This window comes from Falco cherrug, chromosome 1 (assembly GCF_023634085.1).
Source record: "Falco cherrug isolate bFalChe1 chromosome 1, bFalChe1.pri, whole genome shotgun sequence".
Classification (NCBI taxonomy): Eukaryota; Metazoa; Chordata; class Aves; order Falconiformes; family Falconidae; genus Falco; species Falco cherrug.
Genome location: NC_073697.1, coordinates 17727891 through 17755139, shown reverse-complemented (window position 1 = coordinate 17755139; position 27249 = coordinate 17727891). Strand labels below are relative to the sequence as shown.

At 41.1% G+C, this 27249-nt stretch overlaps 1 protein-coding gene across 2 annotated transcripts; it reads left to right on the top strand.

Annotated features, from left to right (window-relative positions):
* The first annotated feature begins 125 nt into the window (after positions 1–125).
* Positions 126–27206, top strand: PKD2 (polycystin 2, transient receptor potential cation channel). Of its 2 annotated transcripts, none has more exons than XM_055722946.1 (15): positions 126–539; positions 6913–7026; positions 9892–10025; positions 10382–10632; positions 11366–11590; positions 12143–12371; positions 14159–14329; positions 15493–15674; positions 16713–16833; positions 19246–19344; positions 20343–20464; positions 21304–21421; positions 21673–21833; positions 22618–22765; positions 23787–27206. In XM_055722946.1, exons 1-15 carry the CDS (start codon positions 137–139, stop codon positions 24018–24020), a joined length of 2712 nt encoding a protein of 903 aa, XP_055578921.1. In that variant the 5' UTR covers positions 126–136; the 3' UTR covers positions 24021–27206. The 2 variants fall into 2 exon arrangements, with proteins under 2 accessions (XP_055578921.1, XP_055578913.1); XM_055722938.1 differs by having other exon boundaries at positions 21670–21833.
* Positions 27207–27249: the final 43 nt, after the last annotated feature.

Sequence of the window (27249 nt, the reverse complement as noted above, 5' to 3'; positions counted from 1 at the left end):
GCGGCGGGGGTACGCGGCCGCCGCTGGACGCTGGACGGGAGGGCGACTACATCTCCCTCCGTGCCCCGGGCGGCGCGGGAGGGCGGGCGCGGGGCGGAGGCGGCGGCGCTCCGCCCCGGGCGGTGGCGGCGGGCTGATGGCGGGTCGCGGCGGCTGCCGGCGCGGGCGGGAGCAGCTGGAGCTGGAGCGGCTGGGCCAGGCGGCGGGGCCCGGCTCCTGCCCGCCGTCGCCGCCGCTCTCCGCCTGCTCGCGGCAGGCCTGGAGCCGGGACAACCCGGGCTTCGAGCCTGAGGAGGAGGAAGCGGCGGCGGCGGCAGCAGGGCCGGTGCTGGAGATGGACGTGGAGTGGGGCGGCCCCGCGGCCGGCGCTTCGTCGTCGTTGGGCAGCGCGGCGGCGGGCCAGGCCGGCGGGCGGCGGCAGCGCCGGGGGCCGGCGGGGCGCGGCGGGGCGGAGGTGCCGGGCCGCCACCAGGTGCCGCCGGAGGGCGCCGCGCCCCGCCGGGCGACCTGGGCCAAGCGCCTGGCGCGGCGACTGCGAGGTGAGCGGCGGCCCCGGCCCTGTCCCCAGCCCTGTCTCCCTGCCCCAGCCGGGCTCCCCGGCCTTGCTCGGCAGCCTTCGCCGAGAGGAACCGTGGCGAGCTGTTGGTAGCCCCGCCTGCCCCCTCTCCCACCCGCCCCTTCGCTGCCTGCCCGGTTTTCCCGCTCCCCGCGTTCTCTGCCGCCTGCCCGGCCCCTGTCAGGCCGCGTCTCTCCGTGCGCGCCCGTGGCTGCTCCCTGGGCTGGCCATGCCGCCAGCACACGCACCTCACCTCCTTTGGAGCACGGCGCTCTCTGCCCCCCGGGGCTTTTCCCCGGCTGCTTTTAGTGTAAGAGACTCTCCCGAGTCACTTTTGGATACATGTGGGTCAACGCCAGGTCTTCGAAGAGTTGGAGCGGAATAATTGTCCTCTCTTCATCACCCTCCCTATAGAAGAGGTGGTTAGGCTGCCATTTGTGCATAGAGTGGGGTCATCGTGGGGGTGTTTTACTCATGTTTTGCTCCTGCACGCTGCCCTGGGCTGCCCTGGCCTGCTGGGAGCCGCCGGTGGATGCCATGAGCAAGGGACATAGCAGGAGAACGTCGGTGGGACCGTGTCAGGCGGGCACTGGGAGCATCACTCTGAGCTTGCGGCATTACCTCTGCGCTGGGCCGGGCCTGTCCGGGGCTGATTTGACCCAGCAGAGAAAATGGTAGATGGGGAGTTTGTTGGATTCAAGGGTATGGGAGCACATGTCAGGAACCCCCCCATCCTTTTCTGGGCAGCTTAAAATGTCAGCATCAAATTGTGAGGGTTTTAAACGTGGGCTGGTTAACTGTCAGGCAGAATCTTTATAAACCTGCAGGAAAAGTCAACACATTTAGAAAATAAGGTTTCCTCTTCTAAAATGTGAATTTTCTAAAGTGACAGTACTGTTACTGGCTGGCACAGCCTCAGCAGAGGTGTCAAAACAAACAAGATTTTAATCAGGGACTTGTAAATTAGGCTATTGTATGTTCTGTACGTCTTCACTTTGATTTTCACGTGCATTCAAAAATCATTTGCTGTAATGATTTCTCTGCACCATAATAAATCTTTCTTGATCATTGCAGTGTTTTACTTGGATGCAAGTCAGACTTGCAGAAACTATGGAATAGGGCATGTTTTCTTTTCAGCAGATTTTATTGGGGAAGTTTTCAGTGGTCTAAGTCACTTCATAAGGAGACCAGAATGGCCAGGAAGAATATCAGTGATAATTACGTGTTATGCATGAACTGGCACTGCTCTGTTCGAAGTCTTCAACGGTGTGTTTATTTTAGTCTGTTGCTGAGATACATAAATGCCTAGGAAAGGAGCTGCTTCACATGGAGAAAGTGAAGTCCTTTTATAAAAGTTCTTATCAAAGTAGACTGTTCAGTTGCTCCCTTCGTACTAGTTGTTGCTGAGAAGGAACGTCCTGTGTGTGCTTTTAGCTGTGGTGAAAAATAGTGGTATTTGAACGTGACATGAGAGTGTCTTTGTGATGCTGTGGCATAAGTTACTACTGTTCCATCTCAGTCATGGTTTCTGCAGTAATATTCCAGACAGATTATCCACACTAGGACTGATTTTCATGTGGGTTTCTGAGCCATTTTGAACCTGAAGGCAGAGGTTAATACCAGGTGATTTCTGTAACGTCAGAGTATTTGCAGATGGAAATAAAGTCCATCAGGCAGACTTTCCCCCCACACCGCCACCGCCTTCCCCTGTGAGCTACCGTTCTAATGAAGGCTTGGTAAAACACTTTGTTGAATCATCTATAGTTCATCTGCATCTACAGCTTAGGGTTGGTTTTGGATGGAGGAAGTTTGCTTGGTTTTAGTGTGCTTTTTTCAAGTAGTTTATTTGTCTTTAAGCCTATATATGTATTTTCACCTTGTTCAGCTGAGCAAGTAGCAGAACCAAGAGGAATGGGCTTTTGGTGACACTGCAGGCTGTGCTGGGCAGAGTGAGTGCAGCTGAGCCTTCAGCAGCATCAGCAGGCAGGTGTTGCCAGAGATGATCTGGCTGTGCTCTGATAAACGGATCCCTTACCTGTTCTGCTGCCTAAAAGCAATGTATCTTGTGCTAGAATAACTAGTTTGGGAGCTGATCTGGGACCATAGCTTTAACTTTTAATTTCTGCTTTCAGGCTGAAAGATGAGGACCACCTTTGACATGGTAACATCATGCATCCTTTTGACTTGTATGGTTCTCTTTACACTACTGGGTGTGAGCCCATTGTGTGCACTGTGTGGAGGACAGTGCAAAGTTACACATTTTTGCAGTGCAAGAAAACGAAAATTTTCAATAATGGCTGTGGACCAAGCTGCCTCTTGCTGTTTGAGACAGTCCATATACACTGGTAGTATTCTATTTTTAGCTGTAAAATAAAAAGACTTGGTTTCATGTTCTAGGAATGTTTGGAGTGGCTTTATCCCTGTGGTTGCTATCCACAGTTTCTGTTGATTTCTCAGCTGCATGTGTTTTCTGTTTATAGGCAAGTGTAGCTACAGTTGCTGTAGTAGACAGATCCTTTCCTGGCTTTTTCATGAGAATGCTGCCGTTAATTTATAGGCACAGTAAATGGCTAGGTGTGATTTTGATGCTGTGGAGGTACTGCAGGGTGCTGTACTTACCTTCTGCGTAAGTAACTAACCTCTGAAGAATGTGATTGCTGCAGGCTGCACAGCGAAAGGGCTGATTTCAAGCCTGACATTAATATAGGGCACTTGAAGGATAACTGAGGTTTTAATACTGGGAAGAGTACTCAGTAGCTCTTTTGACGTTTCGTGGATAATTGTGAGGGTCTTTGAAGACTAGAAAATGGCATGCTCGAGTACTCAGTTTTATTTCAAGATGACTAGAGGAAATTTAACATAGATTTATTTAATAAAATTCCATTTCACTACACAGAATTCAACAAGAGGGAGTAATCCTTTGGATATCAAAAGTGATAGTGTTACCATGGCTAAACAAGTAGCCGCGCATCAGCTGAAGGATATTGAGTGACACCTTGCACTTTTCTTGCTGTCAGTTGTGAAATAAAAATGCAGAGAGGATTTAAGGTAATGGGATTTTGGTACTTCCAATTACTGGGGAGACTGTAACTAGAGTTACTAAGTGAATAGAAAGTTAACTACTTCAGACTGTCTCCACTTCAGGTTCTTCTCTTTGTGGATTCTTCCCAGATTCTAATGTGAGTCTGGAGTAGATTTAGTCTGTTTGGTTTTGCAGATCTCTACAGCAAACATCCCAGATGCTGAGAAGAGAGGAGGGGATGACTATTCAACTCTGTTAAGGAGAAAGTGGTCAGAAGTTTTTAATGGGTAAGAGCAAAGTCCATTTCCAGAGCCAGGCTGGAAAGATAATCTGCCCCTCGGATCTGTACTTGGTCACCTAGTGCTGCTGCGCTCCCCTGTGCATCAATACAAAGGAGCATTTTTTGAAAGGTTTTCTTAGTTATTGTTCAATGGAAGTATCAAATATCATTTCCAGTCACTCATTAATTGTTACTTCCACGAAGAATGCATCGTGGCATTATTACTGAGTTGAACTAGTGTAGGCTCCGATTACACTTTACTAAGGAATGTGAATTAAGGATGGTGAGGCTGTGTTTCCTTGTTGTTTTGGGACAGAGCATCTTTGCCTGAGGGTCACTTCACTCTCCTTCCCTCAGCCCACTCTTTCCCCAGCATCTGAGTTTCTGTGTAGTCAGATCAGTTAGTGATAGGTATCTTGGCTTGAGGGCGTTCAGAACTTAACTCTTACATAAATCTGAATTACTTTATATGCATTCTGTACCTCATAAACTGGACGTTATGATTACGTAGGTATGTGTGTATATGTAAGTACATATACACACATTTAATACATATAATGTATATGTATGTAACACTTTATGCGTAAACTAAACAGATTTTAATTTAGTGAGTACCGAACAAGCTAGACTTTATTGTAAGATGAAATTTTATCTTTTTTTTATTTGCATTTGATCATTATTTTTTAACAACTCTTCTGAGTTCATATACTTGTCCGGTAAGCCGTTTGGGCTATAGAATGAGTGAGACAATTTAGTTGCTTATTCATTTAATAAATGAGATCTGTCAGAAAGTTGATGAATAGCAAATTTATGTAAGGAATGAACAGAAAATTATTAATAGAGACTAGAAGTGAAACATTTTTGGTGCTTGCCGTAGATGTCAACTTAAATCTAGCAGGGCTTACTGCCACTGTTCTTGATGCAGTATTATAACAAAGAAAAAAGGGAATAATGGACCTAAATTTCTAAAAACATGGCAAGTAATGAAAGCTTCAACCTAGGTGATGAGCAAATGTAGAGTTCATTTAACACAAAGATCATTGTATGATCTCTGGTGCTGGTTTGTTGGTTTTTGGTTTTGTTTCTTCACATGTAACTTTCTGCTCCTTGCTGACTGACTCCTAAAAATATTGTAATATGACAGAATTTGACCTTGCAAGCTTTCTGCTCACCACATTTCTTATTGGTGAGTAATGTGCTGACAGCCGGGACTCAACTCTCTTGCCAGCTTAGCTCACTGGCTGTTCCAGCCTTTTCTTCCTTTCTTAATGTTTTCTTGCTTTTATTATGAGGGTTGCTAGTGCAACGTAGTGCTGTGTTAAGAGGCTGAATTTGTTGCGTTCTTTATTATTAGTGATTCTGTAAATGGTTTTGTGTTTCTGTCTTCAAGAATGACCTAACGGTGAGGATTTGGCATGCTGTGTAGTAAAGTTGCAGTCTTTATCTGTAAATTTTCAGACTTAGCCTTAAAGAACAGCTTTGGAAAAGCTCTCGTTTTGGGGGCTGACACTAGTGAAAGTTATGAGTTACTAATTAAGGAGTGTGAACAGAGATTAAGGCTAAGGGTATTAGTGCTTGCTGTGCCTATGCAAGAGAAGTTTCCTGGTTGACTGCGGTTAGGTCACAACTTAAAAATGTGGTAGTTGAAAGGCTTCTGAAAACATCTAACACATTATTTTTTTTCTGAACACACCTTGTATTGGAGATAGAGGGAGGAGCTGCCTTATTCCTCTCCCTTTGTTAGGGAATGAAGTTCTGCAGCAGGCACATTAGCCCTTTGTCTTAGTCTTACAGCAGTGGTTGCAAAGCAAGTGAACTCTCTTCGTTGTCAGCTTTATAATGTGTTTTGGCTATCCCTTGTTGCTGTTCCGTTTGACTTTGAATTACTGTGATACGTTTGATGGATTGAAGATTTTTACTTAGGGAGATTGAGGTTACTTAATTTCCATCTGCTGAGAACATAAAGGTGTTATGAAAGGTTGGCTGTTTAAAAAACCTGAAAAGGAGAAGAGTGGAAGTTTGGTGTGCTTCTGTAGGAGTGAATTTTTATTTTTATATGCTTTGTCTCCCACCATAAACTAAGGTCAAGTCACTTTTTGTTTAGGATTAAATGGAGAAGTTCCCTGAAGGTAGCAATTATGGTCTGAGCATCAGCAGCCATTCCCAGCTTTTTTTCCTGTTCTGTATTAGGCATGAGAAATAAGTATGGTTACTAACTGCTTTCTGTTCTCAGACGGTTGTTTCTTTTAGAGACTCCGTTTAAAAGATCCTTTTGCTTTTCAGTTACCCTTTTAGAAAGGATCACTGAAGTCCAGTAACTGCTCTTAGGCTGTCTTCTTGACAATGTCAAGTACAATGTGAAGCTAGTAACAGACAAAAATGGTTAAGCTAATGCAGTTCCTCAGTTTAACAACCAGATGGTGGTTGCTCCTTTAGGCTGCTACTAAAGTGTCAGTGATAATTCTTTGTTGAGCAGGGAAAGAAATCGTGTAGATGTACTTACCAAGATCCCTGCTGCATCTCTGTTGGACAAGCCTTGCCTATTTGAGAAAGGAAAGTTACGATTTGTTTTCTTTAAGAATGTTTGATGTATGCTCCTTTCAGGTAGAAAGTTAGTTAAGACTACTAATATAGGTTCAATACTGAATATCCGTTTTCATTCATCTAACAATGCTTTTCATATTTAAAAAAAGCCCCAAACACTGCACTTATTTCTTAAAGGATGGCTATCTGTGCATGTATTTGTATACTTACATGTGTTTTCATACCATGTGGTTTTATGTGACAGCACTTCTGGCAAATCTTCAGCAGATTCTGTTCTGCTGAGCTGTTACTAAATTATTACCGTGTCTCATGAATAGCTAATACTGCAGACCCCGTTCAGGCTATGGAAGAAGTTGTTCTTGCTTGAACTTTGATCAGGTTAAAATCCATAGAAGAACATGAAGCAGACATGACATAGGTTAAGCTTTCAAAACCACTGAACTTACTGTGCCACTTGTGTATCTAGTGTCAGACATCTGTGTACATCATGATGTGTGTTTTCCTTTTAAGGTCTGTGGGGGACAAGACTCATGGAAGAAAGCAACACCAGCAGAGAGCGCTATCTGAAAAGTGTTTTACGGGAGTTGGTCACATACATGATTTTCCTTATGGTCTTGTGTGTCTGTAAGTACTGCTTGGCACTACTGCATCCAGTTTTGTGCAATTTGCTTACTCTCTGTGATTCCAGAGTGAAGGTTGTTTCAGTGATGTGGGAGGAAAATTAATTAATAGGCAGGTGTGTAGGCAAATACTTGGAATTAAAGCTTTCTCTTGTTCCTGTGCTTGAATTGTTGCTTGAGATTTGAAAATGCTGCAACATTCTGTGCCATAACAAGTTTTGAACCTTTAAGCAGGATGATGATATACTTATTCTTTGTTTTTAGGGAGCATGTTTTTTAACGTAGTACTGCACTGCAGCGTAATGCTTCCGGTGCGCATTTTGAATTGCTGAACAGAACTGTTAAATGTGAAGAGTGGGAGTTAGTCAACTAGGACAGAAAATGAAATCACCGAGTTCCAAATTTATCACTGAGCTTATATACACATCGTTCTAAGAATAAAAGTTCTTCACAGTAACTGGAAAGGCAGAGATCATGCTACCTACTTAGAAATACCTGATAATTTGTGTTTGCGTGATGATGGATATTTTAAATGCATCTGCAGCCTATATATACTCAAGTGTAGATGGATCACAGCTGGAGATTTCCATTATCTGTGTCATTTGTTTTGTTGCCTGTGATATCATGTGAAGTATTGTAACACTACAGAACACAGAATGGAGTAACATTCAACCTACCGTTTTTTTCTTTTTTTTTTTTTTTTAATTTGGCTTTTAAGAAGGTGACTGATTTGAGTTAGGTGCTCTAGAATCAACACTGAAGGTAATATTAGCAGATTATGCTAAATACGGACTGACCAGAGGTGTGAGGAGCTTGATGGATCTTCAGCCTCCTGCACAACAATATTCCTGGATCCAAAGTTTAAGAAAGCAGCCTGAACTGAGTTTGCTGTTCTTTGGGTGAAGAACCTTAGTGATGCTGGAGCACAGATAGTATGGGATGTTTATCACAGGCCTCAGACAGCCCCATGAACGGCTGTGGCTGGTGTAATGTAATGGTTCTGAGAGCAGTCGTCTTTTCTGGCCTTGGGAACTTGAAGCTGTTATACAATTCAGTTTCAAGATCCCTAGGGTTCTTTAACAGTCAAAAGAAGTCGTGTTCATATATTTGCATAAAAATTAGTACGACAATGCAAAATAGAACTTACTATGGAGTTGTGAAGTAGATATTTTATTTGGTTACTACGGAGAATAACAACAAAATCTGTGTGCATTAAGTTAGTGTATCTTTGGAAAGCTGGTATGTTTCAAGCCTTCAATATTTAGCGTGGGCAGTTCTGTTCTAAATGCCTGAACTGTCAGTGACACTGAAGTTGTCATTTATGATCACTTGTAATAGAACAAGGTGATGGTTTTGCTTTTGGAGAGAGAGAATCTTGGAGTGGAAAAGAAAATGCAAAACTACATTGGTAGACTGGCTCTGAGAGCAGGTCTGCCTTGCTTGTCTGGAGTAGAATTACTGAAAAAAACCCCAAACTTTTAAACCACTGACACAACTGTTTTGGTCTTGTACTGCAAGCATGGTTATATACTAAATATCATGGGGTTTTCCTTCCTGAGTCCTTTAAGAATGTGTAGTGCAGGTTTATGGACAAAGTAGCATAAGACTGCTTGTGGCTGATGTGCTGTACTACAAGGGGAGGTGTAGCAGTGAGAGACCTGAATTACAGTAAAGTGAAATTGGTTTCAGCAGAAAAAGGTTGATTGCAGGCTATTAACAATTTGGTTTACTACAGAAAAAGATTTTTGGTAACAGAATAAAGGAAAAGTATAGTGTGTTAAAGACCTACAGATACTGCTAACTCGTTAGTGGGATGTTTTTAAGTATTATCCTTTTTCATTTTAGATGTAAGCAGTAGCTATGGGACAGGCTGCTCTGTGGCTTGGCATGTCCTAGGAGAGAGATTTCCAGTGCAGGCTAAATGTTATGGACTTTTCTTGTGCTCTTGTATTTTTGAGAGTATGTATTTAGCGAGAATCCAGGTATTGCACAGTCATGTGATACATTCCATGTGCCACAGTAAAAGTCCATTAAAAATAGTTCTTGTTCTCTAGTTACTAAAGAGAACAGATTTTCTTCCCTGTTGTAAGATGTTTTTATAAAATTGTTCAGTGTAGACTTAATCTTTCAGGCTTGTCTCAGTTTTACCCATAAAACGGTTTAAGTATTTATAGGTAGTAACAGTGCCAGAGACAGTTCTCTTAAGCCATCTTGGCTTTGTACATAATTTTATAATTTATGCTCTGTGTTCCTCAGCCAAATGCTTGGCTCAGTGTGAGGAAAAGTAGTAACACACAGTCATTTATTTTTTTGTGGGGAGACTGTCTTGGAAGCACTACATGTCTTGGGTAGAGTTTCATTGTCTAACCATAGGTGGCTAATGTCATTCACAGTGCCCTGTGATGTCCTGGTGACCATCATTATCTGCTCAAGCAGGGCATAGTTCTTCTGAGGTCTTGCGCCATCTGTGCTAGCTCTCTGGGGATACTTGGATAGCACAAGTCACCTAAAAAGGCACTAGCTGCCTCTCTTCAGGCTGCTCAATTGTGCCTTTGTTTTTCTTGAAGTTAGCTTTTGTAAAAGCATTAATAATAGAATGAGGTGTGGGAAGGAGAACTTGAGTATTTTAAACTGATTGATCTGTCTATTGTTCACTGCTTTTTGTATTTTAATCACAGTTGACAGACAAATGATGCTTGGTGTGGATTTTATTTTGTTCTGAAGCTTAAACTTCTCAGTGCAAAATCTATATGAATGCAACTGGATGTATTCAAAACAGAGTACTCTCTCTTCTTGTTCTCCTTTCTTTTCTTCTTTTTTTCCCTTCTCTTACCTCTTTACCTCTCACCCATTACCAAATCTTTTGCAGTGACTTACGGGACAGTGAGCTCCAGTATGTACTATTACACAAGGGTTATGTCGCAGCTCTTCCTGGAAACACCTGTATCAAAAATGGAGAAAACTGATTTCAAAACTTTGTCCACAATGGATGACTTCTGGAAGGTAATCTAAGCCCAATTTTTTTTATATCTTTGTTGCTCTGATTTGTTTGTCCTGTCATGGCCTGTAAATTTAACCTCCAGGACCTTTTTGCTAATGTGGTAGGGGTTGTGCATGAAGATCTTTGTGCATGATGTCAAAGCTGTGGAACGAAGTAGGCCTTTAATATGTGACATTTTAAAACCCAGGTCATGCTAGTGGGGCAGAGTAGAGCCAGGTTGCAGGATGTTGTTGGAGAACAGGTAACAGTAAGGTCTTATGTCAAAAAAATTATCAACTGCAGTTCTAACTCGTCTACAGAGTGAAGATCTATGAAAACAGTGCTGACAACATGCAAACTAAAGTTCTGTCTTCTCCAGTTTGCAGAAGGACCTTTGCTGGATGGTCTTTACTGGGAGATGTGGTACAACAACAAAACTATGGCAGAAAACAAAAGCTTCATTTATTATGAGAACCTGCTCCTAGGGGTGCCTCGCATTCGGCAGCTGAAAGTGAGAAATGGTTCATGCTCAATACCTGAAGACTTAAAGGATGAAATCAAAGACTGCTATGATGTCTATTCTGTAGCTAATGAAGATACTGCTCCTTTTGGACTTCAAAATGGAACAGCGTATGTAGTATTCCTGTAGATACGCATTTTTATTTCCCCGCCCCTGACCTGGGTTATGCTGAATTGCACAGTAGGTCACTTGGCAGAAGCGACTCTGCATTTGCTGTATGTTCTGTCTGTAAAGCCAGGTAGATCCTGAGCAGCTGCCAGTTCTGCTCGTGGAGAACCTTACCGAACTGGGAGGGGACTGTCCTCTGTATCCACTTGCGTTTAGGTGCTGTCATTGTGCCACTGGTAGCTGTTATGCATATGCTGTGCGTACACTGTGCAACTCGGGAGCACCTCTGCTGTGATTCCGGATTGTATTGCTGCAGTGGGTTTTACCAACTTGTTTTCCCTGGCTAAAAATGGGAATAACATTGCCTTTCTTGGAGGCCAATGTGCGAGTTGAACTGTAACAAGGTGTCGGAGGTGGAACGTAACTATGTAAACGCCAATTTTCTTTCTTTCCCTGAGGATAGAAATTCTGTGTGAATGGATTTATGTGTTCTCTTTTCATAATCAATATACTTGTGACCCAGCTTTCCATCTTAATTTTGTTGTGTTAGTCAGAGGAATTTTGTAAGCTCTTTCCCCAGGGTACATCAAAACTTGCTACATGTACCTCTTAAATGAAAGTAGCTTTAAGTAACTGATACTTTTTTTTGGTCAGGTTTTATTTCTGTCTCTTTTGTTAATTTTAAGTTGAAAGTAGAAACACTTAAGTGCTCCCTCTGTTTCACCTCTGAACTAGCTGGACTTACACCAATGAGAAGGATTTGAATGGAAGCAGCCACTGGGGCTTGATTGCCACATACAGTGGGGCTGGCTATTACCAAGACCTCTCAAGGACCAGAGAAGTGACAGCTGTGCAGATTGCTAGCCTTAAGAAGAACCTGTGGCTGGACAGAGGGACCAGAGCAGCTTTCATTGATTTCTCTGTATACAATGCAAACATCAACCTATTCTGCGTTGTCAGGTATGAACAGAAGCGTGACGGCCTTAAGATTGCACAGTGTAGGTTGTAGACTTGGGGTTGTCTTGTGATTGCTTTGTTTTGAAGACATGGGTAAGCGTATGGTTTGTATAAAGGAGACAAACAATGGAAGCGGCACATCTCCCTGTCAAAGAAGTGGGAGTTCATGTGGTGGCTGCACTCGCCAGCTGGAGGCAGTTCTGACTTTCCTGATGCCACAACGCCTTGGTTGCAGTTTGCAGGCAACTTTTCTGGCAATCTGGCTCATTAAAATAAATACATGGATATAAAACATCAGTCTTTCAGACAGTGTGAAACAGATGCAGATGAAGACTGGTCTTTCTGTTCCTGAAATGATTTGGGTTTTAGTGAAAATGGACTGCGGTAAGGTTTACCTTCTGTTCTGTGTCGTGGCTTCTCTGAATCGTATGTGGGCTTTTACCTGTTTCCATTATTTAATTAATAATGTAAAATAAAACCATGTGTCTTTTAGTAGTGTTTTTCATCAGCGCTGTGTAAATATTTTTTTTTTCTTTGCTTGTTTTTTAAATGCAGGCTGTTAGTGGAGTTTCCAGCAACTGGAGGCCTTGTTACATCTTGGCAGTTTCAGCCAGTGAGGCTGATTCACTACATCTCCACTTTTGATTTTTTCCTGGCAGCCTGTGAAATGGCATTTTGTCTTTTTGTTCTTTATTATATGGTGGAAGAGATCTTAGAAATTCACATTCATAGGCTGCGCTACTTCAGAAGTCTCTGGAACTGCCTTGATATCCTTATCATTGTGGTAAGTAATCTTTATAATAAGGCTAAAATTGCTTTCTGAAATGTTAATGACAGTATTGCTGTGGTGGGTTTAAGGGATAGACCCATTATTAGGGAGGATGCTTCCAGACTATTGGGCTATGAGTTTGAATAAGACAATTTTAATCTGTGTTGTAGTGTTGGTGTATTTTGCTAACTTGCTTGTTCTGTCTTTAGTGGTTTCGACCTTTACGTCCTGGTGAAAAGTTAGAGTATTTGTCCAGTATGCTTTTTCACAATTTTTGTCTATAAAGGCACAGCCGTTTATGGAAGGTGACAAACTTGCCCTCATTTCTATTCTAAGAATCTGATACAGACTATTACAGAGGCTTTCAAGAAAGAAAATCATTTGCTTTCAAGTAGTGGTTTGCATTTGGAGGAACGTGACTGGAATTTGAATATATTTGCAAAGAACCACAAAGAAATTTAATGGGAGTATTAAAATACCAGCTAATACCAAGTTTGAAGAAGGGTCTCAAAATTGTAGAGTGCTAGCAGCTGTCAGGGCTGCTTTCTGGGTTAAGCGGACAGTGTCGCATGTCAGTAATCCTGGTATAGCAGAAAATCTGAGCTTTGAATTTGAGCTATGTAATATAATTCACTCTGGGCTTACATCAGGCTGTGCTTACCAGAAGTATACAAAGCCAGCAGTGCTAAAACAGTTCCAATCCCACACTTGTTTTGTGTCTTCAAGCTTGGATGAATCAAAGGTTTATGCCTAGAAGTTAGTATATGCAGTCTGGAGAAATCATACTTGCATCACAGTGCTTTGTAAATGAAGGACCATTTAGGAGGATGTTTACATGAACTGTGCGCTGTTGGTTATACGTAATGGCAGGGGTGTGAGTGTAAAATTCAGTTCACAGAAAGAGTCAAAATTCTATGCTTATACCTTGTCTGAAGGACATTGTTCTAGTTTAGGATTATGTACTTTATGACTCTGTATACATGATGAAGTGTTCATTTATGCTAATAAAAAGCATGTTTGCAGAGGTCAAAGCAAGAACCTTACCTGTATGGTAAAACTACATCTTTTCTGCTGTTGCCCAGAACAAGCAATATGGTTCAGTCTGTACTCCAGGGAAACTCTAGTCCCTTTTTGGCTACTGCTGGCTTTCTGCTCTTTACTCTTTCATCTTTACTCTTTTGAGTTGCTGTCTTCTTTCCTTATATTTCTTTCTCTGTGACAGCTTCATTTTTCTGAGCCTGCTAGGCTTCACCATCACGCTGTTCTTCAGCTGTGGTAAGGAAAATATTTCTAAATCTTCTTACTCCCAGGCTATTTGTCTGTAGTCTAGGACTGTAATGGTTCTGTTGTGAAATGCATTTCCTGATGTGTCCAGAAGTTCTAGTTTGGATCCTATTTCAAATAGCAACCACTGGACCATTACATTACTCCTGACCGAAAGGTGGTGAAACCCAGCCCCCTCTAGTCCTCACAACTGCCTGGCCCTAAACACTAATGTGGTCAGTGACCAGCAGGGTTGACCCTGAAGGACTGTGAGAAGTTTGCTCCAGTGATTTTTTTTTTTTTTTTTTTTCCCTAGGCTCTGTGCAATCCGTAGCTGTTACTTACCTGTTTGAAACTAGCTTTGTAGTTAGGACACCTTGAAAACAATGTATTTGCTTTTACTTAAAGCTCACATCATGCTATTTGTAGCGCTACCATAAGGTTCCTCGTATCTTAACTTTACGATGTATGTGGCTAAACCAAGTTATTTTAAAACCCTAATCATCTTTCATGAATGTGTATGTTTTTTTTGTCCTCAGCTTTCTGTTGTAGCTATAGGAATTAGCATCTATAGGACATCAACCGTTGATACACTCCTGAAGAAGCTACTGGAAGATCAGAACTCATTCCCCAATTTTGAACCTTTGGCATATTGGCAAATGCAGTTCAACAACATTGCTGCAGTCACTGTGTTTTTTGTCTGGATTAAGGTAACTCCAAGACACACTTATTCTAACATTAGAATGTAAGCAGCATTGTGAGTTTCAGCTGATATATTATTTGAGGTTTAGTTGTTTCTCCTAAAATTGGTTATGCCAGAAAGTCAAAGCACAGGAGTAACTTCTTGCAGATTAAAAGCAAGGTTGTAATTTGCCACAGGTTTGGTCAGCCCTTGTTTAAGTCTAGTAGAGGTAGTCAGTGCTAGTGCTTTGTCACAGCAGACGAGTAAAGAAATGTTTTTATTCCTGAGTTGATAAGTCAATAATTCTTACTGAGTACTGCTTTTTCCTAGCCTGGTTTAACTGTGCCCATTTTATCTATTCAAAACTTCTGAATCATTGGAAGGATTGGTAAAGCTAGTCCAATTAATTTGAAAATATATTTGATATTTGATTGATATATGAAAATAGATATATAAATTTAGTTAAACCTAATTTCTCTGTTTTACTGCCTCCTTTCTAGTGATACTTCTTTTCATGTCCATACTAATTTTCCTGTCCTCTGTATGTATAAAGCTGCAGAGGAGCACTTAGTTATTAATCTGTCGGGGGAAAATGTAAGACCAATGATAAGTGAATTTCTACTCTAGTACTCCAAAAGTGATACTTAGGTTTATCAAGGAACTTGGCTAATCTCTTACTTTTTTATAAGACAAAACTGATCTAAATTTAAGAAATAAAGTGGCTTATAAGAAATACAGTAAACTGCAGAGTAACAGAATGATGTAGGTTGGAGGGTACGTCAGGAGGCCTGTAGTCCAATCACCTGCTCAGAGCAGTCAACTGTGACTTCTTCCATATTTTACTACTTCATAGCTGACATCTTCGTTGAAGATGAAATAAATAGGCTTTTGGAAGCATTTCGGTAACATTGCTCTGAAGCCAGGATGCCAGATAGAGGAGGGGAAAACAAACGGGCAAACAAAACACTACACCCAAACAAGAAGTTGGTGCTCCGACAGAATTTTGCATTTTGCAATCCTCAGCATTTTTAGGAAGTGATGTATTTTTAAATGTAAATTAACTGACTTTGTCTCCAGTCAAATACAGTAAGACATCTCATGTGTAAAAGGCTGGAGAGCAATTGTGTTAAGAAATTTTTGTCTTCCTTGTCTTTACAGTTGTGGATTTTTTTGTGTGTTTTGTTTTAACAGCTTTTCAAATTTGTTAACTTCAACAGAACAATGAGTCAGTTATCCACTACCATGTCTCGCTGCGTCAAAGATGTCATTGGCTTTGCTATTATGTTTTTTATAATTTTCTTAGCTTATGCTCAGTTAGCCTATCTTGTCTTTGGCACTCAAATTGATGACTTCAGCACTTTCCAGGACTGCATGTAAGTACAAGAAAAAAAATGCAAAGAATTTCTCAGTATATTGGTAAATGAATTTGGTTGCCTCGTCAGAGACCAAAAAATTCTATGACATCCATCTAAACAGATGTAGATATATCACTGTTGATGGAGCTCAGTAGCAAATACATTTTTTTTGTAACGTTTTTAGTACACAAACTGTCATTGCTGTGAGATTAAGGATATGCTATTGTTAGATCAGTGAGCTAAAAATGGCAGTTTCTGGTTGACATGGTTTTTATAACAGTTGGTCACATTCCTAGACAAAGCAATAACTGTCTTTAGCAGTTGAATGATCATATGCTTACGTATGTTTGTAATGCTTACTGCAGTGCTGTATGCGTGATAATGCTGTGTTCCCGATCGTATGTGTAGTTGGTTGACTCACAGAGTCCATATTAGACAGCCAACTAGTAAATTTTAAGTATCTGCTAGAATCCAGGAGAGAGAGAGAGGACTTAATACTGGGTTGGTAATCAGTTTTTTCCTTTATTAATTTGGTACAACATAACCTGATTCTGACTGAGGTAATTACCGGGTAGTTCAGTTACCAGTTTCCCCCTGCCCCCTTACACTGGGGCAGTGTTGCAAAAAGATTTTTATAGAGAAGCAGAGGAACTTGAAATATGCTGATGGTGCCGTACAGTGCCGAGCCTCTTCCAGCCTTGGCACTGGAAGAGTGCCGGAGGAGAGGGACAGGAGTGTGTCTTAAAGCTTCACAATGGTAATCACTGGTTTGCTCTGCTTCTTCCTGTTGCCCCCCCATTATCAGTTGTAACTGAAAGTCAGAAGTAACCATCCTATGGCTTTGTTCTGTGCACGTGGCATCTGACTGTGAATTTGGTTATTCCTAGAGATGGGCTTGAGGAATTGCCTATTGCAGTGCCTGATAAAGTATTACAGTAGTGCAGACCTCTCTGCTGCCCATCAATCAGCCTGCTAGGGTAAAATAGTGTGAGAATTCTTGTACAGCTCCAGAAGTGTGTTTTTTTTTCAACTCCTGGATGTGTTTTGTTTTTTAAGATTTACTCAGTTCCGCATCATTTTGGGAGACTTCAACTTCACAGAGGTTGAAGAAGCTAATCGAATTTTGGGACCAATTTATTTCACTACATTTGTGTTCTTTATGTTCTTCATTCTTTTGGTATGTACGCCTTTGTTTATGCGGGGTGGGTAGGTGGCAGTTTTTGTATCTCTTGGGTTCTTAGTACTACTTGGGGCTTTTTTTGCTAATGGTGAGTGTGCAGCCCATGTGGGGGCCTGAATGTTGCATGTGTTGTCACTGCAATTATTTTTTTTTTCATATAAATTTGCATTGTATGTTTGTTGTCATTCCCATATAGCGCTCCACATTGTGGTTTATTTTATTTTATTTTTTTATTATTATTGTAAAGCATTTTTTGTCTCTTAAAATCTGATTACTGCCTGGTTGGCATCCACAGCAAGCCCATATCTTTTGGTGAAAAGTAGCTGTAATGTTCCATGCAGCCTCTTAGTTTATAAAGTGCTCTAATGTGTGGCTGGCTGTGTTTACCTCAACCTAATTCATGCATGCAACACATGGCTTGTCTGCTAGAAGAGCCTAATTCATCAGCAGTACAGCAGCTTTCAGGTATGCAGGTTTGTCTGCAAAGGCCTCTTTTCTATCCTCTTTTCCTTCACCAGGGCACAGTTGAGCCCTGTCTTTCTCACCTTCCCAGTGCAAATTACCTGTACACTTTTTGACAAACAGTATGATAAGAAGCTTAACTTCTCTGAGAGGCAGGATGTAGATGTGATTGTCTGACAAATAAATTCAAACAGGGAGTGTATTGTGAGCAAGTACTCATCTTTTGTATGCTCTCTGTTAATACTAGTATTGAATTCATATTATAGTCTTACTAATAATTTATAAAGCAACGTAGAGGGAGGAGACCTGTCTCTTAGAAACCTAGGAAACCAAGTAAATTAGGTTTTTTTATGTCAGTATAAGTGAAGACCTCTAGTACCTTCTACCTGGATGTAGTTTTCAGTTAGTTTGGTGCTAACATTAATATGTAGTAATTTTGGTTTTGATGATACCACCAGACCAAAGCTGTTACACGAGCAAGAAATGCTCAGATTATTCCCCAAATTGTGTGTCTTTTGGTGACTTGATAAGGTGGCAAGCATTAAAGCAGGATGTTACTAACCTTAAAATTGTGCATCAGTCCTGTATCATCATAACTTTTCGAATTATTTAATGACCCTTGTACTTAATGAAGCTTTTTATTATTCTTTGACATGAGGAGAAATGGCATTCAGATAAAATTTGTGGGAGAAGACTTCATCTTGGTTATTCACTAGTAAGGAAGTGGAGAAATTTAATTGTTCCATCTGAAGATAACACAGGAGTCACTGTGGCCAAAGAAGCATGTGAAGCAGGTTTCATACTTGCTTTGAAGCACCTCACAAAATCTGTAGGAGCAGAGGCTAGTGTATAGCAAGGGAAAGAAATATTTTTTTTCTGAGGCATAGCAGAAAAGCACTGGGGTGTGAAGACACAGCAGGTTATCCAAAACACTCGCTATAATTTCTGTGCTTATTAATATCTGCACATCCTGTCATTTGGCTGTAAGCTCCTTGAGAACAGTCTGAGACCTGGCAACTAAGTTAGGAAAGATGGGCGGAAAGCACCAACTCTTAATGTTGGACAGTTGAAAACAAAATAGTAGCCAAGTGACCTCTTACTTCTCTGGTGTTGGGCAAGAATGCATAAAGATGCAGCATTGCAAGATTGTTCTCCTGAAGTATTAAGTCCATTTTTAAGTCCATGAGGAAACAGGTTAACACTGCCTTTCTGTATGAGAGTGGCGCATTGAACGTGCCAGTAAATTGAGTAATTCTTTTTGAATTTGAATGTCCAGCTTGCAATTCAGTCATGTTTACTCCCTGTTTAGCAGGACCCTTTCAGTGATGATAGTGTGTCTCAAGTAAATTACATGATTAGTACAGGGTTAGTGAGACCAATTTTTTCTCTTTTGTCTGAACAAGTGACCAAATTCTGAAAAGAGTTGGTGGCATACATGTCAAGTGTCTGATTTTAAGCTTTTTTGGGTTTATCTTTAGTCTGAAATGCAAGTAGAGCTCTAGTAGAGGTACGAATCATGTGTTTGTGCTGGTTATGGGATGAATAGTTAACTTGATTCCTCAGGCATTTTTGTTGCCAGCTGTGTTGCCTGTAATTCACACTGTTATCTGTGTAAGTTTGGCCTTGCAGGTAGGAGGCCAAACTTACATGTGTAATGTTAAACAGGCATGGTTTATTGCCGCTACTGCGTGTAAGCGTGAAACCTCTCTGGAAAGTAGTTCTTCAGTTATTGTTAGTAATAAGTAGTCGATTAAAAATTGTATACTGCAGTGCATCATATTTTGATATCTTAAGCTGTTGATGTTAGTGCTTTATAAACAGCCCACCATCTTCTCCTGGCCTTTTTTAAAAAATTAATGTATAGGCCTGGACATGGAGGTCATGGGGTAGTAGGGCTCAGACTTGTTGAAGTTTCAAAGTGGGCTTTTTCATTTTTCTCATGAACAGAACATGTTTTTGGCTATTATCAATGATACATACTCCGAAGTCAAATCGGATATGGCTCAACAGAAGGCAGAGATGGAACTGTCTGACCTTATCAGAAAGGTAAAAGTAACTTTTTGTTTGACATCTCATTCCTCGTATCTGAACTTACTCCATAAAATGCTATATAAACAGTACAAAATAAAACTGGCAGCAGCTAACAAAAATACACATCTCTTAGTTAAATGAATCTGAGCTGAGTTAAATTAAACGAATGAATACTTTCCGTCACAATGTATTTTACTCATCTGAGACTCTGCATTGAATCGTTAGCCTAGTGCATGCAACATAGGATTTGTCTGTCTAGGCACATACAGAAATATTTGAACTGATGAAGCTAAACTGCTCTTTGGTTTGGTGACAGAATTCAGAATTACCTCCTTTCAGGCAACAAGATGAGGCAAGTCTTGGATAATGTGATGAGAGCTCCTAGGGGCAGCTGCCTAGTAAGGTTGTTAAATACAAAGTTAAGAGTTTGACCCAAATCCCAGTTTAGGGAAAAACATGTGTTCGTGCACATGCTGTGGCATGGATGCAGTGCTGTACCGTGGTCAGAAATGTCTAAACACATACTCAGCATGACCAGTAACTCAGAGTTTAAAACTTGAAACTGGTTATTAAAACAGAGCAGAGAAAAATGAAAAGTGCTTTGTTGGGACGAGGACTGTTTTTTTAAAAAAAAGGTCATTCCTACAACTGAAGAATAAGAGATAAGCAAAATGACCGTAGAAAGCTGTACCCATTTTGTCAGCAGTATTTAAAACTGTCACTTAACTGTCAGTAACTGCCCGAGTTCTCTTACTGGGACAAAATACTCCATTCCTATTGACCTGCAGTGCAAATTGAATCATGAAAACCTTACCTCTAACTGCAAAAGTATTTGTATGTTGTCCACTTAAACACTGAAATAAAAGGCAGATAAACTGGGGGAAAAGGCAAATTCTTGGAACACACTGAATGACAGTGTACACTAGCTGATTTGTGTAATCAGAAAATTTACTAGAAATCAAGTATTAACATTTCATAACAAGTAAAACACGAAATTTCACTTGTTCTTTTAGGGCTACAACAAAGCCATGATCAAACTTAAATTGAAGAAAACTACTGTTGATGACATTTCAGAAAGTCTGAGACAAGGTGGAGGAAAACTAAATTTTGATGAACTCCGGCAAGATCTAAAAGGGTAAGGAAGCTGTTACTTCTTACCTTGAGTAATATCCCCAGAGACATTTGATGTTAAGTCTTTAATGGAAGTTTCTCTTTCTGTCCTTTCTGTGATATAGCGAGAGTAGCTGATATGAATAAAGACAAGACAGCAGTGCTGCTCTTTTGGTTAGTGGGTGAGGAAGCGTGTGCTTTTCCTCTGTCTGGTGGGAGGTTTATGTAAACAAACAGATGTGTGAAGGTAAATGATCTTGGCATATGGGTCTGCAGGCATTGCACAAAGGAAAACTCGAAACTGTGGGATGGAACTGCAGAAGAAGAGAGGAGTGGGAAGAGAGTGGTCGGTTTGCAGTGGAAGAGAAGCCTTAACTAAGGAGCCCTGCTGAGCTCTGGCCCCTGGAGTCTGCCCTGTGGCTGGTGTTGCTGCAGTGGGGTGAACCCCACACCAGAGTACTCTGGTGCTCAACCTCCTTGAGTTGCTGTGTTGTGGGGGAGAAAGGGTATGAGGAAGCAGAGATCGAAGGCCTTTGAGGAAATGGTAATGTTTCCGTCAGAGCCACTGCAGGAGTTTGTGAACAGGTGGGAGTTCAAGGAAAGGGAACGAATCAAGGTCTAAAACAGATGGTTGTGAAGGAGCAGAATGCAGTCCAGGGGAGATTTGTGCTATTAACTAATGAAAAGTGAAGGTTGAGCTTTTTGTTGTCATCAGTGTTGCAAATTTGTAGGCAGCATTGGGATCAGTCATGCCTTTGGCTTGGGAATGAAAGTCTATTCAGAGTGTTGTTCTAGCAATTGAAGTTTGTTCAGCATCTGAAAAACGTGAAGTAAAGGAACTGGTTTTGCTACTACTTTTTTCAGGAAGGGGCACACAGATGCAGAGATTGAAGCAATATTTACCAAGTATGACCAGGATGGGGACCAGGAATTGACAGAACATGAACATCAGCAGATGAGAGATGACCTGGAGAAAGAGAGGGTGAGCTCAGCATTGGGAGTGGTGTGCCACCAGTGCCATCTGCCAGTTTTCTTCCCCTGCTGGTTTGCTGCCCCAGAAGACTCCTTTTATTTCCTTTCATATTTGCTCTCATCCCTGGCTGTCTGAGCAGAACTGTAAAAAGGCAAGGGGGAGAGCAGGAGGTCTTTGACCGTGACACCTACATCCCCTGTGTGCAGGTGAAATTCTTTATATCTTCTTCTCTGTCTGTGGCTTCTGTTTTCACAAAGGAGGACCTGGACATGGATAGGAGTTCTCTGCCACGTCCTCTGAGCAGCCGCAGCTTCCCCCGGAGCCTGGACGACTCAGAGGAGGATGAGGATGAAGACAGTGGACACAGCTCCAGGAGGAGGGGCAGCAGCTCAAGTGGGGTTTCCTATGAAGAGTTCCAAGTGTAAGTTTATCCTTCTGAGGGGAACAAACCTGCATGGTGGGATTTTTTTTGTTGATTTTTTTTTCTTGTGAGTTTTTTTCTTCTTTCAGTTACATAGTAGTCTTTCCTAGAACTCTGAATATTAATAAAATTATTCATAAAAGTAAATGTTATGTTTTTAAGGTGCTTAAGTCACTCCTTTTTAGTAGCTATCTGAACTGGAAATACTGTATAGAGGCTCATGGGAACCAGTTAGAAAACCAAACCCAAACCAAAACAAACAAAAAACCAAAACCTTCAACAAAAAAACCTGTGTCCTTAAATCCCGGTCATAGAAAAGACAGATAAAATGGTTACGCTACAATAATGCCAGGACACTTTTCTGGGTTTTTTTAGTAGTAAAACCTTGAGGTTATTTTAGTTTCTTCAGCTATTATTTTTAATAAGATCAAGTTATTTGTGACTATGTATTCTGTCTAAAATGATAGATCTCCATATTAATTATAGCAACGCTTGCTGAATGAAGAATTTGTGTAACCAGAACCAACAAATTTTGATGAGGATGCCCTAAAAGCAGAGAAAACAGTGGAATATGTGCTTCCCCTCCATCTGCTTTACCCTGTGTTACCTTCTCACTCTTGTGTACCTTCTCCCTTCCTAGACAGTAGGATTCGGTTGTGGAAGGTCAGATGCATGCTTGAATTAAAATGCTGTCTCAGCCTTACCTGCTGTGTGTGTTGACGTGGGAGAATGATAGTGACTCGGAAATGTGAGAGTCACTGAAGCTCACGCTTGTTGCCCTCAGACTCATGAGGCGGGTCGATCGCATGGAGCATTCTATCGGCAGTATTGTCTCCAAGATTGATGCGGTCATTGTGAAGCTGGAGGCGATGGAGAGAGCCAAACTAAAAAGGAGAGATGTGTTGGGAAGACTGTTAGATGGAGTGACAGAGGTAAGAAACTCCCGGTCTCCTGCCTGATCACAACCTGCATGGCTGGCTTACTGTTAGCACTTTTTCCTGCTGCTTGGCTTGGGAGTTGAGGGAGCGATGGTAAAGATGAGGTGGGTGTGTTGGCATTGGCCAAGTGCTTTCAGTTTTGCATTAGGAAAACAGGAGATTTAAACCGTGAAACGTTAGGGATGTGATGCAAGTTCCAGATATGACAGCTCATCTTATAGCAGGCCTGTGTCACACTGAGGGAACAGAGCACCATTTAAACCACTGAACTGGACAGCAGCGGTGGTCAGTAGTTGCTGAAGCAGCTTGTTCGTTCCTTGGTGTCTGTTGGGATTAATACAAAGATTTTATGGACTAGGCTGTTAGAGTCTGGGAAATCCAGCCCAGCAGGCCACGCACCCTTGTCTTCTCCCATGTTCCTTCTGGGATTGTGTGGCAGGTGGAAGCAGGTCACTTCTGTCACCAGGGTTATCTGGCTTCTATTGCCTGCTCTCCCACCCTCTCTTTCTTGAGGGCCCTTTGGAAGTGGCTAGTGGGACAAACGTTATGTCTGTGGATGCTAAAACCAGTTGGCTTCATGATGTGGCAAGACCAGCCAGAATAGGGCTGTTGAGGGGTGGGCGAGATGGACTGTCTTGGTGGGTTATACAGGTCAGACTTGCAGCTGCCCTGTCACGGATTCGGTGTTCCTGGCTATTACTGTTGTTCGAGCCAGTAATTCTGCTTGAGTCTTGAGACGGGGCTTTCTTGTGGGTGTGCTCTCCTCGTTGTGTTCTACGTTTCTGGAGATGGATTTAATGTTAGAAACTGTATTACAAATTGTGCTTTCCTAAGAGAAGGTGACAACCTGGTGGTGGATCACTGAAAGGAGAAGATTTTAATGCAGTAGCTGTGTTTCTCCACTAGCCTATCGAAATACTTGAGTGGTATAAGAATTTCCCTCATTTGTATAGGGTTTTGCTTTGACTGCAGTTCAGAAGCTGCACTTCCAGCTTGTGTCTTTTAATCTGTTTAGGATGAAAGACTGGGTCGTGACAATGAAATCCACAGGGAACAAATGGAGCGACTTGTGCGAGAGGAGTTGGAGCGATGGGAATCAGATGATACAGCATCCCAAATGAGCCATCGATTGGGAACACCCCTCGGACTGAATGGCCAGCCTCGTTCGAGGAACTCTCGGCCATCTTCCTCCCAGTCAGATGGTATTGATGGGGGAGGAGGAAATGGAGGGAGTAACGTCCATGTGTAGAATTAACTTTGCAGGTGGTTCTAAACATATCAGGTCAGTATTAAGCCAGCGAATACACTACTCCACTGTTGCCCAACCTGAGGTGATCATCCTGATCAGACCACTACAGGCCATTTTCACTGTAATGAAGTAAATATTCTTTTCATTAGGCATTTTCAGACCTATGTAAGCCATAGAATCGTTTAGGTTGGAAAAGACCTTTTAAGATCATTGAGACCAACCGTTAATTGAAGATAGCTTTTCACATCTCATCACATTAGTGAAGCAGAACAGAGGTATTCTTGGACAATCAATAACAAATGTAAAAATTCAGTTATGTGTTACCAGCAGTGAGACTGTCAGCCTTTGGAAATGAAAATGCAGGAGACAGGATGGACACTAGGTGTGACAGAATCTACCTGCAAGGAATCTTGGTTCCATAATTGTATTGTTATGAACACTTTCATGATGGCAGCAAGCTTCAGACAAAATAATGTGCTGTTACTAAAGCACTCAAATGAAAGGCTGTGAGTTTTCTGCCTTCTATTGGAAAATAGGATTTTTAAATGCTTTTGAAAGCAGTTTTTAAAGGAAGATGGCATCAGGTTATTGTCTCGTTCATTTTAACAGCGGACGCTTTTCAAAGAGATAAAACAGCAAGCACTTTTTTTTAAGAGTTTTTCCTTATTCTGAGTTACTCTTGGTGTACTAAGATATTTTAATTAACTTAAAATGTTCATTTTTTTCTTGTCTTTGAGAAATACTGTTTCTTTAAGCAGAAGAAAGTGCACTTAGTTTGTACAACTGTAAAACACATTATTCCATAATAGAAACTGTACACATTGCATGTTTTTGCATTCCAGTAGCATTTCAAAAGTAATATTTGAGAACTGCCTCTTCGCACCCAACTAACATAATGATTTTCAGCTTTGTTGCAAAGTGACCATTTTTTAGTGTTATGTTGTCATTATCTAAGTGTTACTGTGATAAACATTCCACAGGTTCTTAATTAAGTATGGTTACTTTGCAGAAAATGTATTATTTAAAAGCACACAACATTGAAAAACGTTAACTTATCCTTGAGTGTGACAGAGAGGGGGGCAGAGAAGTTGCCGACAGTTGGGAAAATCTGATCTCATGCTCTATCAAGTTCTAATTACATCTTGAATATGTAGCCTGTATTTACATTTAACAGAACTACTTGTAAAATTATTGGGTATTCTTCTACATAGGCTTTTCTGCTGAGGGGCAACGCGTGATTGCTTTGGAAAGGTGTTTGTAGTATAATCACTGATTTTTAGTATTTAATTTTCTCTGCTTTCTGTGTCATAGAAGCTTTGGTTTTGAAAAGAGATGCAACACTGAAATTGCATTAGTTTCCTATACAACACGTAGAGGCATAGTGTTTGTAGTTTTGCCTAGCAACGTGTTTCCATATGTGGAATGCCAGTTTAGGAGGGAGGTTGTCAATTGTGCTTGTTTTCCTGAAGATGGCAGTTGCCTTGGATTAAAAGACTTGGAGTTGATGTAAAGGAAAATGGAAAGGTACATAATCACATCTTAGCTATTAGTAGAGTGTATAGAGGAAAAAACGCCTATTTAACGAAGTAGCACGTATATGTTATGTTGGTGCTTTTCGTTTCAAAAAACAGTTGTTGCCAGGGGTTAGCATCTCATTCTTGTGGTAGTACTGCTTGGGCAAAGCTTACATCTTGTATATGTTGTTAATATTGCATTGTCTGGGTGTACAGTGACTCAGAATGCCTTCCCTTTAACTAGAGAACTTGCTAAAACTATACAGACTTCATGCCTTTCCATATTTTTAGGTTTACAAGAAACCGTACGCACAGAAACGTAATTAACATAAAGGTGGAGAAGGAGGAAGCTCAGTGTGAAGGTTGGAAGTTCTTAGTAGGTTTGGCTGGAGAACAGAACGACTTAAGGAAACAGGCTGTGATTCTTGTGAAGTATTTTTTCTTTCTGTTGGTTATTTTGTCCTACACTAAGAAGAAATTCATAATCTTTCAGAAAAGACCCCGTCAACTTCCCAAAACGGCGCACAGCACAGTGGTTAGGGCGTTTGTGTGAAATGAGACACTCAGACTAAGCTCTGTCTTGCCTTGATTGAAAGTTTTTGGATGTTAGAAACCTTCCTCAGGAAGGTTTTCCATGTTGGACTGGCATTTCTGACTAAACAAACAAAGCAAAAACCCAATACTATACACATGGCCAGCTGATATGCAAGGAAAATAGAAAATAAATCCAAAGTAGTTTAAATATGAATACGAAAACAAGGCTATGTATATCCAAAATGTGTAGTGTGTTGCTATGTGACGTGATTTTCGGCTTGAACTTCGATGCATGCTAACTAATTACATGTGTGTAACATGTAATTGATGTTGGGTTTGTAGGGACAAGTGTTACCTAAATGCTAAGATAGTATTTAAATAATCATGTACTTAAAATCAATTACTTTGGCCAAATGGCCCAACTTGTGTTGTCCAGCAATCAGCTGGAACCTTGCTAAGAACACTTTGTGTTGAGGTTTGTGTCTGTGGCCTGTAAAGCATGTGGCGTGCTGAGGGTTATGGCAGCAGGGACCCGGGGAGTGTGCAGAAGCGATCTAGTTGGCGAGGCAGGGCCTTCCTGAGGGAAAGAAAGAAAGAAACCAGACCTATCAGTCTGGTTTTAAATAGGTTTCCTGTAAAAAAATTATCTTTCAAAATGTAAATTCAAGCAGGCAGTTTATCTTTTATGTGTAGTATATGTTTGTTACGAAAATACTTGCATTCGTAGCTCTGTTTGTTGAGGTATATTTCTGTAACGTGTCGTTACTTAATAACAAACTTCATCTTGAAGTGCAGTGAGTTTTCATGGGGTACCCGTGTATGTTGACAGTGAGCCTTGCAATAGGTGCATGGCCACTTAACGAATGTTACAAACATTTTATTATTTCATTTTCCAACTTTAGATTATAATATCATTTGTCACTTATTACAAAGGTAAGATTTTTCCATAGTAATATACAGTGTTTGGTCTTATTAGGAAGCTTTTAATTATGCAAGTCTTCTACAGTGATCAAGAATGTATTGATCTGTAAAACTGAGCACTTTACTTCCTAATAAATGTTTTATATCATCTATTAAGCAAACATTGTGCCATACACTTGGTTTGTTTATAGCAGAACATTAAAAATGCCACGTATTATTTGTGTGTGTCATTTCTATCTCGTACCTTATTCTCAGGTCTC

Coding starts and splice junctions, on each gene's coding strand:
- PKD2 (XM_055722938.1), top strand. CDS start 137: ATGGCGGGTCGCGGCGGCTGCCGGCGCGGGCGGGAGCAGCTGGAGCTG. Junction 11,591..12,142: donor AACCTATTCTGCGTTGTCAG/GTATGAACAGAA, acceptor TTTTAAATGCAG/GCTGTTAGTGGAGTTTCCAG. Junction 21,422..21,669: donor ATGACCTGGAGAAAGAGAGG/GTGAGCTCAGCA, acceptor GTTTTCACAAAG/GAGGACCTGGACATGGATAG.